General features: G+C 44.4%; 1 protein-coding gene across 24 annotated transcripts in view; it reads left to right on the forward strand.

Moving 5' to 3' along the window:
* Positions 1 to 17,329, forward strand: part of LOC121855415 (serine/threonine-protein kinase WNK1-like) — a 234,231-nt gene that overhangs the window by 114,101 nt on the left and 102,801 nt on the right. For 4 of the 24 annotated variants that reach the window (XM_042350341.1, XM_042350342.1, XM_042350347.1 and 1 more), the window contains exon 1: positions 3,640 to 4,703. The exons of 4 other annotated variants lie outside the window; for them this stretch is intronic. In XM_042350341.1, the coding sequence (XP_042206275.1) occupies positions 4,405 to 4,703 (299 nt within the window). In that variant the 5' untranslated portion in view covers positions 3,640 to 4,404. Of the gene's footprint in view, positions 1 to 3,611; positions 4,704 to 16,246; positions 16,346 to 17,329 lie in introns of those variants that run through there. 16 more of the 24 variants (XM_042350343.1, XM_042350345.1, XM_042350350.1 and 13 more) reach the window with 10 other exon arrangements.

Consider the following 17,329-nt stretch of genomic DNA (forward strand, 5'->3'; position numbering starts at 1 on the left):
TATAACGAAGAAGGTTATACTGTAGAGCAATATAACGAAGAAGGTTATACTGTAGAGAAGAAGGTTATACTGTAGAGCAGGTTATACTGTAGAGCATTATAACGAAGAAGGTTATACTGTAGAGCAATATAACGAAGAAGGTTATACTGTAGAGCGAAGAAGGTTATACTGTAGAGCATTATAACGAAGAAGGTTATACTGTAGAGCAATATAATGAAGAAGGTTATACTATAGAGCATTATAATGAAGGTTATACTGTAGAGCATTATAACGAAGAAGGTTATACTGTAGAGCATTATAATGAAGGTTATACTGTAGAGCAATATAACGAAGAAGGTTATACTGTAGAGCATTATAACGAAGAAGGTTATACTGTAGAGCAATATAATGAAGGTTATACTGTAGAGCATTATAATGAAGGTTATACTGTAGAGCAATATAACGAAGAAGGTTATACTGTAGAGCATTATAACGAAGAAGGTTATACTGTAGAGCAATATAATGAAGAAGGTTATACTGTAGAGCATTATAATGGTTATACTGTAGAGCATTATAATGAAGAAGGTTATACTGTAGAGCATTATAATGAAGAAGGTTATACTGTAGAGCAATATAACGAAGAAGGTTATACTGTAGAGCATTATAATGAAGAAGGTTATACTGTAGAGCATTATAACGAAGAAGGTTATACTGTAGAGCAATATAACGAAGAAGGTTATACTGTAGAGCATTATAATGAAGGTTATACTGTAGAGCAATATAACGAAGAAGGTTATACTGTAGAGCATTATAACGAAGAAGGTTATACTGTAGAGCAATATAACGAAGAAGGTTATACTGTTGAGCATTATAATGAAGAAGGTTATACTGTAGAGCAATATAACGAAGAAGGTTATACTGTAGAGCATTATAATGAAGAAGGTTATACTGTAGAGCAATATAACGAAGAAGGTTATACTGTAGAGTCGTAGAGCAATATAACATCCGCCTTTGATTTTGTCAACCCCCCCTCCCCTCCCAAAAAAACCTACCTAGATATCTACCTCCCACCCTCTCATGATAACGTTCACTACTGATAACACGGATAACGAGGGTAGTATAACGCGGCACAAATTCATGACTTCACACGCATACTCAACTCACGTGTGTGTGTAATAATAATAGTAATATAAACGGTTTATAAATAGAGTTGCAGCCGGTGGCTGAAAATATAAAAATTTACATGTGATTTAGACATAATGATATGCGTTCAATACCTTTACAGGGCTGTACAGTGCATAAATCAGGAGTTGTTTATTATTTTAACAATAGATGGGATGGTGCTGTTCTTATATCTATCAGTGCCGGCTCTTATGGGCTGAATTTTGTTGTAGTGGCGAGGTGGGCGGGGGACTGCCGGTGGCAGTAGGTGGCGATGACGAGGATGGTGCAGTAGTCCACTGCCAAACCTTGCCAGTGCTTGGTGGTGGTAGTCACTGAGGGATGGCATTTCCAGGGTGGAGAGAGCGTTGTTGTAGCCGGATTAGTCTGCGCCGAGCATGATTCTGCAGGCCCTTTTCTGCACCTTCTCTAGCTGACGTGTGTGTGTGTCACCAGGGAGGCCAGTATGTGGTGGTTGACGTGACACTAGGCTGGTACACACCACACCACACTGTCGGCCTACCCGTGTGTATAGGCTTCCAGGCTGTACAAACCGTTCGTGTGTGTGTTTGTTTGTTTGTTTGTTTGATTTTAAATTGGTGTGAAGGATTGGTGGGTTCGGTGTGTGGGGGAGGGGGGAGCATGACGAGTGGTGTTGCACTGTCTTGACCCACAATGCAGGTAGGGTGAAGAGAGAGAGAGAGGCATTATTTGACCCTTATGGAGGACACGCCGAGTTAGACAATGACCCTCACCGTCTGCCTACCTTCAATCACTCGCTTCTTAAATTACCATAACCTAATTTCTGGGGACTGGCTCTCGCTTATAAGGCAGATTACATTCGCTTATGATCATACATACATACATACATACATACATACATACATACATACATACATACAAATTCTTAAGCAACGATATTAGAATATAAAGTAGTTAAGTAAGTTTGGTTTATGGTGTTGCCATGTATTGTGTGTATACTGTATTATTATGTATGTTTTATAGTGTTTGGATATGTATTAGTACAGTGTATACATTGCTACTCCATGTACCAACAGACTTAAATACTAGTGTCGGAATGTGTGTGTGTGTGTGTGTGTGTGTGTGTGTGTGTGAGAGAGAGAGAGAGAGAGAGAGAGAGAGTTATCCTTGGGCCCGGGTTTGCTTCACTGTTTGATCATCCACCTTCCTTCCTCACCTTCACTCTCAACCCTCCTCCATTGTCGCTTCTCCTCTGCCTACCACCTTCTGGCACCTTCTAACAGCCGTATGGGGTAGTTAGCGGGTGGTGTTAAGGGGGTGGAATGGGGTTAGTCGTAGTTTACTAGACATGGTGCTGGGTGGAACTTCTGAGGTGAGCTCCTGGTATCGACCTAACATAACCCACGTACTGTATTAAGTTCGTTGTGAAGATCTTAAATGAGACACTAAACGACATGTATTTGTAAACCAGGTAACTATACACCAACCATACAAGGTGGTGAACAATTTATTTTGTCCACCAGTTAAGAGGAACATATCTACTTTCCCTCGGCAGCTGGAAACTGTAAACTTGTCTGTTGATAAAGCTTTTATTACAGGTGTGTGAAGTGAGTGTGTGGCAGTAAGGTCGCCACACTCACTACTCATTCATTGACACACACTACTGCTGTCTCATGTACCGTGTGGGTTTTTTTGAACGATAAGGTAAAGGTCTGGTTTGTGAACGGTGGTGCAGTGTGGTTTAGGGGAAAAAGGATTATGGCGTGGGGAAAAAGTGGGTGGTAATGGGCGGAGCGTGAAGGGGCCGGCTTGGTCTGACGACAGCTCTCTGCAAACATCGGCCGCTGCCAATGGTGCCATTTTAACGACTTCTACCCAATGAACTGTAGAATGGGTCGACCCACATACTGTACCAGCTCCCTGGGTGTGGTAGATATCTCTTACGGTGGCCATGTAGGGCGGTACTTATAGGTGAATATTTCCAAGAACACCATTGTGTAGGCTCGTGTATGTGCCAGTCATTAATTCAACAGTGTGTGTGTTGGCCGGCGGGGAGCTTGAGAGACGGTGCGCAGTTCTTGGTCAGTGTACAGTCATTTGCCAGCCGTGTCGGTGGTAGCTGTTGGCCAGCCCTGTGTGCTGTGGTGTTCGTCCGCCGTGCGACGTTTTTCACTTGCTCACCGTCACCACTCAGCCTCACCTGCACGAGTCACCCCCCCCAGCCCGAGTCACCCCCCTCACCCGCCCTCTCGCGCTCATGATAATGTTCACTCAAGATAAGAGGACTGTTGGGGCCAGGAAATGGGTGTAATGTTTCCACCACAACTGATATACTATTTGTTGGGTTGTGTCATCCGGAGTCTTGACTATTTGGAGAGTTGCCACTTGTGACCACAGGCGAAGAGAACCGTAATATTAACAGGGGGTGACTAAGAGTGGTGGGCTGGGCCAGCGTGTACCACCACCACCACCAGCGGTAGAGAAGGTCGCGGGGCACAGTTGTCACGGCTAAGCTTCCCAGCCGTCAGTACCAGACACACTGGCCACCATGCCACAACCTCTCACACCTGTTGATCCTCTTCTGACTGCACAGCGTCTCAGCACTCACCTGGTCCCTTCTCCCAAACACCGAGTCCTACTTGGGCTTTGGTCACTCCAGAACTTGAAGTTTGTCGTCTTTATTTACTGTATCTCAAAGGTTACTTAGATACACTGTGGTGCTGAGTGCATGGGGCTAAAGATACATACTGTACAGTGTAGCTCGTCAGTGTAACGTCACATCCAGTGTTCAGTTATTATGCATATAGTGAAATGAAAACTAAAGCGATATGTCTTTATTTATGGACAAGTGTGAGTGACGCCTCCAGCATCTTTAAGTCGTTGATTTATATCCAGATGAGTTAACCTTTGTGTGGACGACGTTAGCTGGGTGCTGTACGAGATCCGTGTCTTGGCAACTGTTACTTGTGATATTTTATAGTGAAGGGAGACGTGTTCAGTGAGCGTCTGGCACATGCATGATAGTTCTGCCGCCGCCAGTCCTGGACACCTGTAAGATGAATGGAGTTTATACCCTGAAAATATTGCCAGAAAATTGTTCACTCCGGGAAGAATTATATTCAGTGTTGAGCGAGTGTGGCTGGTGGAGGTGGTGGCAGAAGGTCACCTGAAGTGTGGTGTATGATGGGCGTCTTATTAACATGCAGGTGATCACATCGACGGTGGCCGGTGTCTGGTGTAGTGTAGAGGTGTTGGTGCTAGAGTGGTGGCGGCCTGCCCAGGATGGGCACAGGTCCGTCTCTTGACAGTGTAGGCAGCCGGCAGCAACTCCCTCAGCGTACCTCCAGCCTCTACACCACCACCACCACCAGCAGCAGCAGGAGGGGGGAGGGTACAGCACCTCCTGTTTGGACACAGTGCTGCTGCTGTGTCCCTGTTCGTCCCTCCCCCTCCCCCTCCACCTCCTGGGCCGTGCCACCCGGCTATCACCCCCTCACCAAAGTACCACAGTCGTACAGCATGAAGGTGTTAGCACCCAACACCATCAGTTCTCACGGTCCTGGTTGGCTCAATTTTAAACGGTACTCATCAGTTACTTTTGTCTGTACGTCTGTCTGTCTCTTAGTGAACTGGGGTGACATGTGTTCATAACTTGTGGTGTGTGTCTGTGTCTGTGTTTGTTTTAGAGAGAGAAGTAAGACACACACAGGGGAAAGTGCCAATGGTGCCGGGAGCTCCATCGGGAGGATCTGTGACGTAGTGACCCTTTACCTGTGTGACGTCACGGCTGAGGCCCCCCATAGGGACCACCTCTCACCTGTGTGTGACGCATCGTGCAGGAACACGCTTACTTCCTCCTGTCTGGTCATGCTAGTGTGATCGTGGGTGTGTGTTGTGGGTGTAGTTGTTGGCGTGGGTGTGGTTAACTGGCGTGGGTGTAGTTAATGGTGGTGTGGATGTAGTTGTTAAAGTGGGTGAAATTAATTGGTGTTTCGTAGGTGTAATTGTTGATGTGGGTGGGGAAGGGGGGTGGGGGGTGTAAATACGATCTGATCCTCCACCCTCACGACATACATACAGACACAACACCTCGAGCTTGCCTTCGTCAGTACAGTGTGTCCCCGGCCGGAGTCCTTGGTGGTGCAAACAGAGCGCCCGGCGGAAGTTAAAAAGGCGAAGAAAAAAAAACTGAGATGTCAAATTGGTGTTCTTCTTGATCTATTTTTATCTGTCTGAGAGCGTGTGTCAGTGTAAGCCAAGCCCCCCCCCCCACCACCACCACCACCACCACCTGTAAGTACACAGTCAAAACACACTGTACTGTCCACACAATACATTATCTACAGTATACAGAATATATACTGCACACTACACATACACACACACACTCACTCAACCACACCTAAACACATTATTGACGCTACACTAACCACACACACATTGCCACATGTACATCCCTAACCACACTCAAGGAACCACAACTAATCAACACCGTGGTCGCCTCTGGAGCAACATTTTCAGCCGACTCGAGGCCACTTCCTTAATGTTGAATGTAAACTTTATGGCAGACAACCTCGACGGCAGTGCGGTGTGGTGTGGTCGGTGGTGTTAGTGATGGTGATTGATGGTGGTGTTAGTGGGTGGGTGATGGTGATTGATGGTGGTGTTAGTGAGTGGGTGGTGGTGATTGATGGTCACCAGTTGGGGTAGTTCTCCTCTCTCTCTCTCTCTCTCTCTCTCTCTCCAAGTTACAAGGGGCAGCTCTTTTGAAGACACAGGGACATTTAATAGCTCTCAAGTTACAAAGGACATTTAATAGCTCTTGAAGTTACAAGGATTTAATAGCTCCTCCTACAAGGGACGTTTTTTAGCCAAGACTCTCAAGTTACAAGGGACATTTAATAGCTCTCAAGTTACAAGGGACATTTAATAGCTCTTTTGAAGACACAGGGGACATTTAATAGCTCTCAAGTTACAAGGGACATTTAATAGCTCTTTGAAGTTACAAGGGGGCATTTAATAGCTCTTTTGAAGACACAGGGGACATTTAATAGCCCTCTCAAGTTACAAGGGACATTTAATAGCTCTCTGGGATACAACTGTCTCTTGTTTCTTCACCTTATTTGCTCAGCCACGGTGTTGGTTCACTTAAACAGGGTGATAAGGGAAAGTGTGCTCCCTACCACCACCTCCCCTGACGACCCTTGGAAGTGTGTGTGGCCTCCCTGGGTGTGTATGTGTGGCCTTATATGGTGTATTTGTGTGGCCTCCGTGTGTGGGTGTGACCTTATATCGTATATTTGTGTTTGTGTGTTTGTGTGGCCCCATATTGTGTGTGTGGGGGGGCTCATATGGTGTGTTTGTGTGACCTCATTGGTTTTATATATATGTGGAGGGGGGGGAGGTGGATCGTGTATTAAATAGGATTTAACTGGACACCACCGTTACGTTAATAGTTAGTGAGAGAGAACGGGACAAGGATGCCTCTTATTGGTCTGTAAGATCAGGGGGGGGGAGAGGTAAGGTTATTATTTGTACTTACTGTTGCCCTCGAGTAAAGGTGACGTAACTGTGTACTAAGATGGTCTTCCTGCTTCCCGTGATCCACATATTAACTGTATTTGTGTGTCTTAGTCGAGGGGCGCGATGGATCATTTGACCCTAAAGTTAGAAGAGAGGGGGGCGGCAACGTGACCGGAAAAGGTCAGGTATAAATAACCCTGGATAATAAGGTTGAGGGTGAGGGAAGCAGCCGTGGCAGCCTTGACCTTCCTCCTCCTCCTCACAGTGCCACTAATACCTCCTATCCCCTCTCTCTCTTCCTCCTCCTTTCTCCTCCTCCTTTCTCCCCTCGTCCTCTCCCCATACACTCAACACCCTCCTCCGCGCCACTTCTCACACACCCTTTATCGCGCCGCCCTTCACAATAGGTTCGTTAAGTATGTATAGTTTTTGTCGTGTTTGGGGAAATATCTGATGAGAATTCGGTCAACGGTGACGCGGATGCCGCCAGCTGGTGCCACTTGACACAGTTGGCAATGGGGCGTGTTGGCAGTAGACGGCTGGAATAAGTGGGCGTCGGGGTGTACCAAGTTCACCCTAGTTCACTGGATGACGAGCTTATTATACACGATGATCATGGTTGTTCCGTTGATCAGGTGAGGCCAGCCCAGTGTGTGAGGGAAATAGTTCATTGCCATAACGGTACAAGTTAAGAGGAGGACTGCCTAGTCTGGCTCGTTATTGCGCCGTCTCTTAGTTGTTAATGAAAAGATTAGTCGGTGTAGTTAAGGCATGAAGGTTAGCTGTGGTCAGGGTGTATCTGGTGAGGTCCGGACAGAATCCCCTCAGTTAAAGTCGACTTGTGAAAGAGACCTAGGGGTACTTGTAAGCTCGGACCTACGGCCTAGAAAACAGTGCGTTAATGTTCGAAATAAGGCAAACAGAGTATTGGGTTTTATATCTAGAAGTGTAAGCAACAAGCGTGCAGAGGTCTTATTGCAACTATATCTTGCGCTAGTTAGGCCGCACCTCGATTATGCGGCTCAGTTCTGGTGCCCTTATTATAGAATGGATATCAATTCACTAGAGTCGGTGCAGCGAAGAATGACGAAAATGATTCCGGGACTTAGAAACCTTCCATATCAGGATAGGTTAAAGAAACTTAACTTGCATTCCCTAGAAAGACGAAGAGTGCGGGGAGATATGATAGAAGTATTCAAGTGGGTGAAAGGAATCAATAAAGGGGATATAGATAGAGTTCTTATAATATCCGAGCAGGATAGGACTCGGAGCAACGGATTTAAGTTGGATAAGATTAGGTTTAGGAGGGAGATAGGAAGAAACTGGTTCACAAATAGGGTGGTGGACGAGTGGAACAAGCTTAGCAACCTTGTAGTAAGTGCTGGAACGCTGGAAAGTTTCAAAGGGAGGCTAGATAGATTCATGGACGATAGAGAGTGGTAGTAACTCTCGATAGGAGCTGCCATGCACAGGCCAACCGGCCCATTGCAGACTCCTTATTTTCTTATGTTCTTATGTAAAGTGGTGGTGAGGGGGGTCACGTAGCCTCCGTCAGCATCTTTCTACTAATGTGTCTTAAATCACCAGTGTTACAGGTGATTAAAAACTGTATGGAATTAGGTCGATATTTGTGTTAACTATAGTACAGCTGTTTATTACCACCAGTTCCAACCCTGTGGCCAATATGGAGCTGTGGGGAGAAAGTGGGTTAGGTTGGGTTATGTTAGGTTGGGTCGTATGTTACCTAGGATAGCCATATTATCCCCGTATACCGATTGATTCTTTTATGACAGTATTGGATAAAGCGAGGGAGGCGGGTTATTGGCCCGTTTATATAGCCTTTAACTGGTGTGTGGCGTCTGTAGTGGCGTTTATGGCTCATTTTTTTATTACATTTTTTATTGGTTTTCTCTTTTACCTGTTGGTGGGGGGGGGGATTTTTATCTACCTTGACGTGCCCTTTAAAAACTTTGCACCACCTTTAGTCTTTTACAGAATTTACGCATTTACGTAACTATATGTAAACAAAATGCCGTATATAGTTTATTATGTAATGATATATGCAGGAATTATATATAACACTATTTTTTATTATTATTAAAAGTTTGTAGTTTATTTAGATCGTGATATACCTAATGGCTGTTGTTTACGTACTCAATAGCTTCCAGAGTATATTATATCGCCGTACTCAATAGCTTCCAGAGTATATTATATCGCCGTACTCAATAGCTTCCAGAGTATATTATATCACCGTACTCAATAGCTTCCAGAGTACATTATATCACCGTACTCAATAGCTTCCAGAGTATATTATATCGCCGTACTCAATAGCTTCCAGAGTATATTATATCGCCGTACTCAATAGCTTCCAGAGTATATTATATCACCGTACTCAATAGCTTCCAGAGTATATTATATCGCCGTACTCAATAGCTTCCAGAGTATATTATATCACCGTACTCAATAGCTTCCAGAGTATATTATATCGCCGTACTCAATAGCTTCCAGAGTATATTATATCACCGTACTCAATAGCTTCCAGAGTACATTATATCACCGTACTCAATAGCTTCCAGAGTACATAATATCACGGTACTCAAAGGGTCCTGTTGGCCTATCTTAATCAGTGAGTTACCCCCAATTACATAATATCAAGGTACTCAAAGGGTTAACCTATCATAATCACACAACTAAGGGATAAAAACCTGTATTTCTTCATAGTGTGTTTAGGCCTCTCCTTCCTGTCTCGCTAAGCTCAAAATATTTCTTCCTCGGTGTTGCGAAAGAGAGTTTGTGAGGTAAGGTGTTTTAATCAGCTTATATTCTTATCTGTAAAGCTTTTTTTTCAGTGTGTGTGTGTGTGTGTGTGTGTGTGTGTGTGTGTGTGTGTGTGTGTGTGTGTGTGTGTGTGTTTTTGGTAGAGTGGGTTAGTGATGCAGTCCTTGGTAGTGGGTTAGTAAGGGACGTGGGTTTGTATGTCATGTAAACAGAGTCAGTGGTGCGTTATAGTGTGTGGTGGATTGTTTTTGCCGTCGTATTATGAGTGGGGGTGTAAGTTTTGTTTTCTCGTGGGATTAAGACCGTGGATGTTTAGGAACTCGTATCAGGTGTTCAGCACTGTGTGTGTGTGTGTGTGTGTGTGTGTGTGTGTGTGTGTGTGTGTGTGTGTGAAAGATGTTATAGTGTGTGCTTTCATCGTCGGTTTCACACCAACATTAAACCTGAATTAAAACATAAACGAATCTTCAAGTGTACTGACACACACACACACACCTAAAGTGTTATATATCTGTAGTAAGAATGATAATAATTTTTCACCTTAAAAATACACACAAACATTATATTTCCACTTTCAGTCACATATGTGTTTCAAGGTTGGCTGGTGTCATATCTCTCTCTCTCTCTCTCTCTCTCTCTCTCTCTCTCTCTCTCTAAAATATCATCAAAGAGAGTGGATGGATATTTGTGAGTCTTACAAGATGTTTGTTGGCCAGGAAAGACATTTTTGGGGGGAGAGAAAGTAGATCACAACTGACAGGCCAAGGACAGAGGTGTGTGTCCCTCCCTCCTGTTCGTGTGTGATTCTTTTCTTCTGTACGTATTCCTATCAGTTATCTCTGTACCCTCTTCATATTAGGAAAAGATGCATTTAGGTGAAAAAATTGCTGTCGGCCATATTTGGTGGAGAAGTGAAAGGAGGACAACAACAGTGTCATAAATTTATGTTTGTATTTTTCTTTGTTCTTGATTGTGTTCGTGACGTTGTTCCTGCTGTTTGAGGATGACGCCTTGCCTCTTGAGTATTGGGATATTTTTTTTTTTAACTTCGAGTGTGAGTGAGTGTGTGTGTCCTAGAAACGTGTTAGTGTATTTTGGGTGATAACAATATGAGTTGTAGTAGGAAACGGGGGGCAGGTAGGGAGGGAGGGAGGTGGTGATGATGTGTCCCTTAATTATTGGGTGTTTGTTGGTAGTGATGTTCCTCCTACCACTTTTATTATCTCGCGGTTGTCACTGCTGCAGCACACTACTACTACTACTGCTTTGCTTTTACTCAGAATCGAGTATGACGATCATCCAGTTATGATACAATGGTGTGAGTTATTAGGGATGTCTCATTCGTTGGTGAGCTTGAGGTGACTAAAGAAGCCGATACGGGACCGGCACAGTCGATCACAGATGTTGCACGTGTGGAGGGCTACATCTAGTGCGGGAAGTGCGGCGACAGCGTCTTTCCGGCGCTGGTGCATGTCTGCCTCGGTATACAGTCGGGCTAAAGGGTTAATAAACAATGTCGTATGGATTTTAATATTCATAACACCACTAGTTGTTACTCGTAAGTTGCCCGTCTGTCCTGATAGTGTCCCGTGGGGCTCTCCTCTCTCCGGAAGTTTTATGCTCTCATTAGTCGCGTCTCCTCACATTTTGGAAACTTTTCAATGCTAAATAAGATTAAATTAAGCATTGAACTTTAAGAGGTAAGGAGTCTCACGACCCAAGGCGTCATTCAAGAGTTATAATGTTTGGTTAAGCAGATTACCTCTGAGATTTAGAATGTATTATTCAAGAGTGTAATGACCATTGTCAGTTTATAATGTTTGGGTAAGCAAATGACCTCTCAACATTCTCAAGTTATATGTGATTCATTTAAATCTTCATTGTCTACAAAGGTTGCTTGCTTATGCAAATGATCTGGCAAATACTGGAAGCTTTCTTTGAGTGGTTTATCGTGTTTTGTCGAGTCAATCATCTAACTCTGAAAACCTGTTGTTATTAATCGTTCAAATTGTGCCACGTTGTTAGGAAGAGTTATCAAGTTTATCTGACAAATAGTGACCAATAATTGCGTATTTGTATGTATAATTTATGTATAAGTGTATGACCGTGCTTGTGTTAGTCATCAATACAGGTGTAGGTGTAGTATACAAACCAGGTATATATACACAGGTGTGTCTCCCACCTCGCTACACTCGCTTCTTTCACCAGCACTGTTGTCACATAAACTAAAGACACCACTGACATACTCCAGGTTACTGTACCAACTGTGGGAGGATTGCATATACCTTACATTACCATATATACCTGAGAGGTTCACTTATTGATTCACCTGGGGTAGGGGAAGTTTGGGGAGGAACTAGTTTATGTTTGGACCAGCAGCTGAGTCAACCGGCCACACCATCACGAGCGCTCGCTGGGTTATGGGAGTGACGGTGGTGGGTGTTGCATTGCTATATTCCCCGGATTCAGGTTATCAGAGTAATTAAAGGGTCAGAGTATCGATATTACGCCATTATACCCGAGAAATACCGAACAGGATAAGACTAACGTAAGAAGCAAACTGATAAAGTAGAGTGAACGTCTGCCTTAATTGGTAGAGGAAATGGTCTCTTTCCCGCGTGGCCATAATTAACTTGCACCTGACGCAGTATATTATGAAGGCTTGGCGATGGTTAAAGTACCCAGCCAGGAATGTGGGTTAAACTCTTAAATTGATTTGGGAATTGTCGCTATAAATTGAAGGAAGGTGTTTTATGTTGACAAGCTGGTATTAATAAGGTAAAGTCCCCCTTCACTAGTGCGTTTACAGGGGTTCGTTATATAAACATCCCCGCAGATCATTACATTGATATTTTTGTTTTAATGTTTTTAGTTTGATTCCATAATATGTTTACTATTGCGAGTTTCCTTCTGTCGAATGTAAACAAACACAGGGCTGCCACATTACACAAAGCCTGACGAGGAGTCCCTGTAGACGCACTAGTGAAGTGGATTTTTTTTTTTTAATTGGGCACTCCCCTATATCCTTGTGTAAGGTGAAGCGCAGAAGCGTTTACAGCGCCCAACAGGGAAGCATGCTAAGTTCATGCTTGCCTTTATGTCTCATGAGTCAAGGGCGTAGAAGCCTGAAGAGTCAGTGGTTTATGTCAGCAAGTTATTGGAAGCTCCAACAACTTTCCCTGAATACGAATTCGCAACTTTCGACTTACACCAGGTACCTACTTTACTGCTAGGCGAACAGGGACTAATGGGGGCTAGGAAGTATGTCCAAACAACTTCCACCGGCTCGGGAATCGAACCCGTGACATCTCGCTTGTGAGGCAAGAACGGTACCGCTTCTACCACCGATCCCCCAGTGAAGTGGACTGTATATTGCGTAGAGCTGGACTTGACCCCAACTCTCTCGCCCACACTTGGCTGAGTTGGTTCTGTGTATTAATTACCTGTTACCTGGCGAGATACCTGGCCCGTCACCACCATCACATCACACTGGGAAAAAAATAATTTGTTCATCCTATGTTTGTGAATTTGTATATATGGCGGGTTTGTTTTATTTTATATAAGTAATGAATTAAACTTACCGATAAAATTAAAAAAAATAATAAATGGCTGGATATTTATTAGTTGAGGTGTTGGGGCACACGTAATCCTTCTTGTGTGTCTCCGCCTTCCCTCACACCTCATACTACCACTCACACTATCATCTCCCTCATACTTCTTCTTGTCCCTCATATGTCGTGATTACCTGGTTCATGTTCCCTTCTCTTCATCATCCTCCTCATTCTCATCCGTCTCATTTGCTTCCTCATTCTCATCCGCCTCACTCATATGTTCTATATGCATTCTCTCAGTCATTCTCCTCCGGCCGCTCCAACACGTTCACACCATCCCAGGAATTCCATTATTTGCCTTACCAGCTGGCCCTCACACACACACACACACACTTAACTATTTTTATTTCCTCTCCACTTTTTACCTCGCCGCGTATTTCAGCGTGAGTAGTTGTGACGTCACTTGTATATCGTTCTTCTTTTGTTTATGGATTTTATTTATATTTTTATTTTCGATTCGTATTTTTTTTTTTTAAGTTTTCACGAATGATATTTTTTTTATTGACATTTTATTTAGGGGGAGTTTGATTAGGGCCATTGAGTATATTAAGGCGTCGAGCTGTAACAGGATATAACATTGATATCTGAACGTCTTAGCGAGAGGAAATACCATATTGATTTAGGGATCACTGAGGCAAAAGGTGAAGGTGGTGGGTGTCAAGGTTAGGTTAGGTGTAGTTTGGGGTGGTGATCTATTTTGTCCAATAGTGTACAACGCCTCTCTCCCCTTCCTTTACTCCACCCCTTTCTTCCCATTCTCTCCCCTTCCTTTACTCCTTCACCCCTTTCCTTCCCCTTCTCTCCCCTTTCCTTCCCCTTCTCTCCCCTTTCCTTCCCCTTCTCTCCCCTTTCCTTCCCATTCTCTCCCCTTTCCTTCCCATTCTCTCCCCTTCCTTCCCCTTCTCTCCCCTTCCCTCCCCGTGAAAGAAAGATTACCTATATGGAATAATTAATAAAACTAACGACAAGGAATAGACTTAATAAATATATCGGTAATATAGAGAAATATAGTGCAGGTAGGGATAATATTGGCTCGCCTGTGGGACTGTTGGATTATAGGAGTATCATAGCCCTGCCCTACACACTGACACCTTCACACACACACACACACACACACACACACACACACACACACACACACAGGTCTGTATTATTGGAGAAACACAGACCACGGCCTCGGCTGCCAACAAGCTCAATATATAGCATTACCGTCCATTTGACACCTCTAGTCTCTCTCCCCTCTCCTCCCCCACCACCCGTGTCACCATCCTCCCTCCCAGCAATTGAATGACACACTCCACGGTCCGTCTCTCCTAACTGTCACGCTCCCATTTTCACTCATCACGTGGCATTTTTTCCACCTTCACTTTAGACGTGTTTGCTTCTGTACAATTATACCTGGGCACACACACACACACACACATGACCTCAGTACCAATAAAGGTTAAATAATTAGGAGCTTGTGTGACACTCATCCATCCAACAGTTCTCGAGGCGACATCTTACCCGGTATTGTCGCCCAACTCCCGTGTGTGTGTGTGTGTGTGTGTGTGTGTGTGTGTCAGTATCTCCTTCAGGATAGTCTCGTTCTCGCTTTGTTTTAGTCTCTGCCGAGTGTCCTTGGTGCCGCCGCTGGTGTCCTTTGTTATATGTAAGTAAAACACTGAGGAGCAAATACCCCCTCTTGACGCTGAAGGTTACCTGTGAGGTTTTGTGCGAGGTTTTCCTGTGGTGGAGGTTGTCGGTTTAACCCCCCCCCCTTCCCGACCTCACCTCCCACCCCTCCCTCCCCACCCCCTAATTGCTCATGTTCTGTACGGTCACCAGCCAATCACACCTGTTCTTCCAGTGTGTATGTGAGAATCTTGCTCCTGTCTTTGTCGGTGTTGTGGGCTCAAGCAGAGATAAAGCCAACCAGGTGAGGTCGAATACCCCCCTCCTCCCCCCACCCCCCACCTCCCTCCCCCCCCCCTCCTCCCTCCTCCTCCCTCCCCACCCCCCCAAAAAAAGAAATAGCGGAAGTAGGAATTATTGTTTTGTGTGTGTGACGGTGGACAGATCTCGTTAATTATTTCCGGTACTGTAGGTGAATCAGAACCCAGGACGGTGTGTGTAGATAACTTTTATCATGTTTACACCGGATCCGTGACCTTCTTCTTATTATTATTCTTCTTATTCCGTTTTTTCCTTCTTCTTTTTCTTCTTAATACAAACGTACTCTTTCCTTACCCTCGTTTTGTTTCCTTGTAGTTTATGAATACATCAACATACACACACGCATACATGACCAGACGCACGCACACCACCACCTTTGTAAACATCCATCTCTCTATAGCCAGGCAAGGAAACATATTTTTTATAACATGTGGTGGTGGTTGTTGATTTATTACTTCGTGTCAACATCATCTTGGGTCTTGAAATGCCGTATTGTGTTGTGTCGGGTTGTGTTCTGTTCTGCCGTATTGTGTTGTGTCGGGTTGTGTTCTGTTCTGCCATATTGTGTTGTTTTGTGTTCTGTTGTATTTCATTGTATTATACTGTGTCGTGTTGGACTAGTAACATGTGGTAGTTTTTACGGTTTGGCGTTGTGTTCCTTGTACTTAAGTCTATTTGATATAAAGCTCCATTGATCATAGTGATTAATAGTAGTTTTTGTTTAGAACTGAGAGGCTACTGTTCTTTTATCTCTCTCTCTCTCTCTCTCTCTCTCTCTCTCTCTCTCTCTCTCTCTCTCTCTCTCTCTCTCAGCCAGGCGTGTTCTGAAGATAGCTCTTCCTCTTGTTAACTGAGGCATCTAAATTATGTTATCTATGTGTTAATTATAAAATTTATAAATCTTATGTGTTTGTATGGGTATTTCTGTGTGTGTGTGTGTGCGTGTGTGTGCGTATATATGAGTGTGTGAACATGTAATCGTCTGTGTACGTTTCTGTATAATCCCATAAACAATTGTGTATTGTGAAGGAATTCCTATGGTGAAGGTCACTGTATGTCTGTCTGTCGTGTAGTGAAACGTATACCACTCATATCTCCCTGTGTGTGTGTGTGTGTGTGTGTGTGTGTGGTGTAGGCGTGGTGTGTTAGCCTTGAGTGTAGTGACGTGGCGGTATATAACTGGTGGATTGAGGTTGTTAAACTCCTCCCCACCACCTTTGGAGTGAGTGTGGTGAGTGTGTGGTGAGTGTGGAATCAGTTAGTGGTGTCTGGTGATGGCGCCCTGACCCATCCACCCACCCTCCCTACCTCGCTATGGTCACCAGATTCTTCAAGTTCTCCCGACCCCCATGTAACCGGCAAGCGTCTACGGATGTGTACGTGTTCGTGTGTGTTTTTTTTTAGTGGTAAACGTTTCTACCGGGTGATGGGAGAAGTGTCGTGTGATCGTTTGTCTCTGTGAATGTAAATAAACTCGCTAACTATACGTGATTTATAAGTGTTTCAGTGTAAAATAATCCCAGTGGTCGCTTAAGCTATAGATACATAGTGTGTGTGTGTGTGTGTGTGTGTGTGTGTGTGTGTGTGTGTTTTACCCGGTGTATTGTGATTATTCGTGGCAGATAGTCGTGTCTGTGTCTCAGATACAAGGATGTGGACATAAATTAACGCGTCGTGACTTGTGTGTGCATTGTGCGTGATGTTGGTGTGTGTCAGCTTCGTCATCCCTGTGTGTGTGTGTGTGTGTGGGGCCAACTCCTTATGTTCTTATGTGTCCGTCCGTCCGTCCGTAGTTGTGTTTGTCCCGTCCATACATACACATTCACCCATCATGTATATCCCTCTGTGTATAATCCTGTGTACGTATACTCCTCGATGTATACCTGGATGTGTGTCGTGCTCTGTGTATACATGGTCGTGTGTATGGGTGTCTGATGTTACTCCTCTGTGTCTTCCCGTGTTCATGCATGACGCAGACTTGTACAAGGGAGTATGTTAGTATACTACCCGAACCGACATGGTGATCCCTGAGGTGTGTGTGTGTGTGTGTGTGTGTGTGTGTGTGTGTGTGTGTGTGTGTGGTGAATCATGCCTGAATCATTTTCCGTGTGTGTGGGCGTGTTAGCTGGAGAGAATCATTCGTTAGGGAAAGTGTGTCACGTGTGTTACCTGAATGTCAGTCGGTCTCGGTAAATGGTTAGCCTGTCAGGTAGAAAGTGTGGTATGGTGTATGTCGGGTATGGTGTATGTCGTGTATGGTGTATGTGGTATGAAGCAGCGTATGATGTATTGTGTGGTTTAGTCGACCTATATTCGTGGATGAGTACTATGCTGTATGAGGTGGATAGTGTATGGTGGGT

The sequence above is a fragment of the Homarus americanus genome, unplaced genomic scaffold, assembly GCF_018991925.1.
Source record: "Homarus americanus isolate GMGI-L3 unplaced genomic scaffold, GMGI_Hamer_2.0 scaffold45299, whole genome shotgun sequence".
Classification (NCBI taxonomy): Eukaryota; Metazoa; Arthropoda; class Malacostraca; order Decapoda; family Nephropidae; genus Homarus; species Homarus americanus.